General features: G+C 51.9%; 1 protein-coding gene across 1 annotated transcript in view; it reads left to right on the top strand.

Moving 5' to 3' along the window:
* The first annotated feature begins 3,263 nt into the window (after positions 1 to 3,263).
* rab43 (RAB43, member RAS oncogene family) overlaps positions 3,264 to 4,551 on the top strand; it is a 38,372-nt gene continuing 37,084 nt past the window's right edge. The window contains exon 1 of the mRNA XM_038812021.1: positions 3,264 to 3,356. Within this exon, the coding sequence (XP_038667949.1) occupies positions 3,264 to 3,356 (93 nt within the window). The remainder of the gene's footprint in view (positions 3,357 to 4,551) is intronic.

The following is a 4,551-nucleotide window of genomic DNA, read 5'->3' as shown; positions in this document are numbered from 1 at the left end:
GTTGCCTCACAGCGCCAGGGACCTGGGTCCGTTTCTGACCTCAGGTGATTCTGTGGAGTTTGCACATTCTTCCCGTGTCTGCGTGGGTTTCCTCTGGGTGCTCCGGTTTCCTCCCTCAGTCCAAAGATGTGAAGATTAGATGGATTGGCATGCTGATTTTGCCCCTTAGAGTGCCATTGCAGGAATAGGGTGGGGATTGGGCCTTGGTACGTGGTCTTTCGAAGGGTCAGTGCAGACTCAATGGGCCAAATGGCCTCCTTCTGCACATCGGGGATTTAATGGATTCTATGATTCATGAGATGTTTCTACAATGTTTCAGCCATAGGAGCACCTGAGCTCCTCCACTGAAAGAGTGACCTACCTCCTGGAGACCCATACGCAGAATCATGTTGATTGGATGAAAGAATATTGCATTGACAAGCAGAGAATGCATGCTACATTCTATGGCATTGACGTGTCGGTGCACTGATGGTACAAAGAAATATGTATGGGCAACCAGAATCTACCCCACCACCCCGCCCCAAATGTTGCCTCCTTTGGTGTGCATATGCACCATTACTGGGCTGGGTCCAACAAGGATGATATTGAGGGGCTATCTCTCACAAAACATCTTCATCAGTAGGCAACCCCTTGACCCCCTGACTAAGTCACCATCTAAACAGGAAGCCCCCATGAGTGTGCTGCCCCTGCATCTTTGCTTATAGGGCAGCCTCTGCTGGTGCCCCCATTGGCATTCTGGCACTGGCGATGGGCAAAAAGAACAGCTCAATCTCATGGAGAGACAAGCAGGCAGCTGTGTGCAGATAGTAGTTTCACCTTGCTGTTCATTTGGGAGACTTTATGCTTCTAATTATTTATTAACCTTCAATGTAATTAGATGGTTCATGGAGCATCCTGATTTGTGATTCCATTGTTTTGAGGGAATGAAGGCACAGTGGATGGGCAGCAGAAAGGTGGGTGGGTGGGGAGACTGTGTGGTCGGTGGCGATGTATCTTCCAGGTATTGTGGGGAAGGATGATCTGCCTTCAGCAGAAGTGTACCTGGACTATGCAAGCTGAGCTTCCCTGCCATCCTGGTCAATGGCTTGATCCCTAAGTTGGACCTCTGGAAAGTCTGACTGTGCAAGGTCACCATGCATTATCTTTACCTACTCTTCTTCTGAAGATATGTGCTGATTCTGTGCATCTTCTGCCTCAAGGTACACACCACTTTGGAGGGCCACGTTATGCAACGTGCAGCATACACCACCATGTCTGCATGGCAGGCATTTTGAATGTGGTCATTCCTTGTGGGGGAGGTGTGGTACTGGGTCAAATGCCACCAGGATGATCTACCTTCAGCAGAAGTGTACCTGGACTTTGCAAGCTGAGCTTCCCTGCCATCCTGGTTAGTGGCTTGATCCCTAAGATGGACCTCTGGAAAGTCTGACTGTGCAAGGCCACCATGCATTATCTCTACCTACTCTTCTTCTGAAGATATGTGCTGATTCTGTGCATCTTCTGCCTCAAGGTACACACCACTTTGGAGGGCCACGTTATGCAAAGTGCAGCAGACACCACCATGCGAGAAACATTTGATGGAATATAAATAAGGGCAGCTCCACACTCTCACCCCCCCCCCCCCAGACAACAATAATAATCATCTTTATTAGTGTCACAAGTAGGCATACATTAACACTGCAATAAAGTTACTGTGAAAATCCCCCACACATCACACTACAGCGCCTGTTCACTGAGGGAGATTTCAAAATGTTCAATTCACCTAACAAGCATGTCTTTGGGGACTTGTGTGAGGAAACCGGAGCACCCGGAGGAAACCCACACAGACACAGGGAGAACGTACAGACTCCGCACAGACAGTGACCCAAGCCGGGAATTGAACCTGGGACCATGGCGCTGTGATGCAACAGTGCTAACCACTGTGGTACCGTGCCACCCGTGGTCACAGTCAAGACTGGTCAAGGCATCAGAAATGCATTTTGTGGAGTCGGATTGCCAGCTCTGTGATGGCCTTTGTGCTGAGATAGCAGTGGTTGTATTGCCTCTGAGGCTCTGTTGATTGGTTGTACGCAAGTGCCACCAGACATTTCTCCACTGGATAATCCTTGTCCCCTAGCAGTTATCTATGTGGTATCTCTGGTGGCATGAACAGCTGCAGCACTGCAATTGCCTCAAGATAAAGCTGTCATGGCAACAGCCAGAAAACCTTGCATGCACTGGAGAAAGTAGGTGTGATAGTCACCCACTAAATGAACATTGAGGGAATAGACTCGCTTCCTATTGATACCACTGGCTACTCAACCAGGGACTTAATGGCCACATGTTGTAGTTGATCCATCTTGCACCTGACAGAAATGACAAAGAGACAAAGCCTGTGGTCCTCAATAGCTCCATTTGATCTGCAACTCAGTGTAATTCAGTGCCCTCTTATGCAGTCATCCGTCACCTGCTTTATCCTGCGATGGCAGTCACTTGCGAGATGTCACCCAAAGGTGCTTCTACCCGTTGAAACAACCCAGAGAATGAAATTCAGCACCACCATCACTTTGATGGTTATGTCAGGGTGTGTCCAGAAAACCGACACGGCCTGAGGTCCTCCTCCATGAAAATATACAAATAAGCAACACCTTCCTCAAGAGGTTGCAGTCTTTGGTGGCATTCCTGCCTGACATGTCCCAGAAACTTTGTTTATAGTGAACATCAAACCATCCTGTCTCGAGTCTTTGGGCATTATATCTCTGCCCTTCTGCTCAGGGGGCTGCATTAGTTGTTGCTGCCACAGCTCCTCATCATTCCTCACTACTACCTCAGAGTAGCTGAACCTTTACTCTCATGTCCAGAGATGTCCTAACTTCCCTAAGTTTCACAGGAATGACCTCCTGGGCCCTACTCCCCCTGCTGTGCTCTTGTCAGCCCTGCAGGAGCACTCCCCTGCAATGACCCCAACAGAACCAGGGGCTGGTTTAGCACACTGGGCTAAATCACTGGCTTTTAAAGCAGACCAAGGCAGGCCAGCAGCATGGTTCCGTTCCCATACCAGCCTCCCCGAACAGGTGCCAGAGTGTGGCGACTAGGGCTTTTCACAGTAACTTAATTGAAGCCTATTTGTGACAATAAGTGATTTCGTTTTCATTTCATTTCATCAAGGAGCAAAATTATCTCAGCCCAAGGACGCCAGGAGTTCTTCAGGGTTGATCCTGGGCCGAACCATCGTCAGCTGCTTCATCAGTGATCTTCCCTCCACAATAAGATCAGAAGTGAGGATGTTCGCTGATGATTTCACAAAGTTCAGCACCATCAGCGATTTCTCAGTTACTGTCCATGTGCAGCAAGACCTAGACAACATTCAGGCTTGGGTAAATAAGTAGCAAGTAGCTCTGATAAGTGCCAGATAATTATCATCTCTAACAAGAAAGAATCTAATCATCTCACCTTGACATTCAATGGCATTACCATCACTGAGTCCTCCACTACCAACAACCTGGGACTATCATAGACCAGAAACATAGACCACAGGGCTGGTTTAGCACAGGGCTAAATTGCTGGCTTTGAAAGCAGACCATGGCAGGCCAGTAGCACGGTTCAATTCCCGTACTAGCCTCTCTGAACAGGCGCTGGAATGTGGTGACTAGGGGCTTTTCACAGTAACTTAATTTGAAGCCTACTTGTGACAATAAGCAATTTTCATTTTTTCACTTCAAACCGAACGGACCAGCCATATAAATACTGTGGTTACAAGAATAGGTCACAGGTTGGGAATATGGCGATGAGTAACTCACCGCCTGCCTCCCCAAAGTCTGTCCACCATCTACAAGGCAGAAGCTAGAGCTATGAATGGAATATTCTTTTTTTTTTTAAATAATTTTTATTGAAAGAATTTTTTACATGAAGATATTTACCCCAACTAACTATAGGATATTACAAAATATTCCCTCTTAACAAATATCCCCCCCCACCCGAACTCGCACGCGCGTTGTCCCTCCCCCCCCCCCCCTCCCCCAAAAACAAACAAAGCAACAATCAACATCAAACAAACTGCGAGCAAATTGGCCCGCATTTCAACCATACAAAACCTACCACAACCGTTGTTGCCACCCCCCCCCTCCCCCCCCTCCCCTCCCCTCCCCCCCTCCCCTCCCCTCCCCCCCCCCCCTCCCCTCCCCCCCCCCCCCCCCCCCTCCCCTCCCCCCCCCTCCCCTCCCCTCCCCCCCCTCCCCTCCCCTCCCCCCCCCCTCCCCTCCCCTCCCCTCCCCCCCCCCCTCCCTCCCCTCCCCTCCCCCCCCCCTCCCCTCCCTCCCCTCCCCTCCCCTCCCCTCCCCTCCCCCCCCCCCCCTCCCCCCCCCCCCCTCCCCCCCCCCCCCCTCCCCCCCCCCCTCCCCCCCCCCCCCCCCCCTCCCCCCCCCCCCCCTCCCCCCCCCCCCTCCCCCCCCCCCCCCCCTCCCCCCCCCCCCCCCCCCCCCCCCTCCCCCCCCCCCCCCCCCCCCCCTCCCTCCCCCCCCCCCCCCTCCCCCCCCCCTCCCCCCCCCCCTCCCTCCCCCCACCCCCCCCCTC

The sequence above is a fragment of the Scyliorhinus canicula genome, chromosome 11, assembly GCF_902713615.1.
Source record: "Scyliorhinus canicula chromosome 11, sScyCan1.1, whole genome shotgun sequence".
In the NCBI taxonomy this organism is placed as follows: domain Eukaryota; kingdom Metazoa; phylum Chordata; class Chondrichthyes; order Carcharhiniformes; family Scyliorhinidae; genus Scyliorhinus; species Scyliorhinus canicula.
This window is presented reverse-complemented; position numbering and strand designations above follow the sequence as displayed.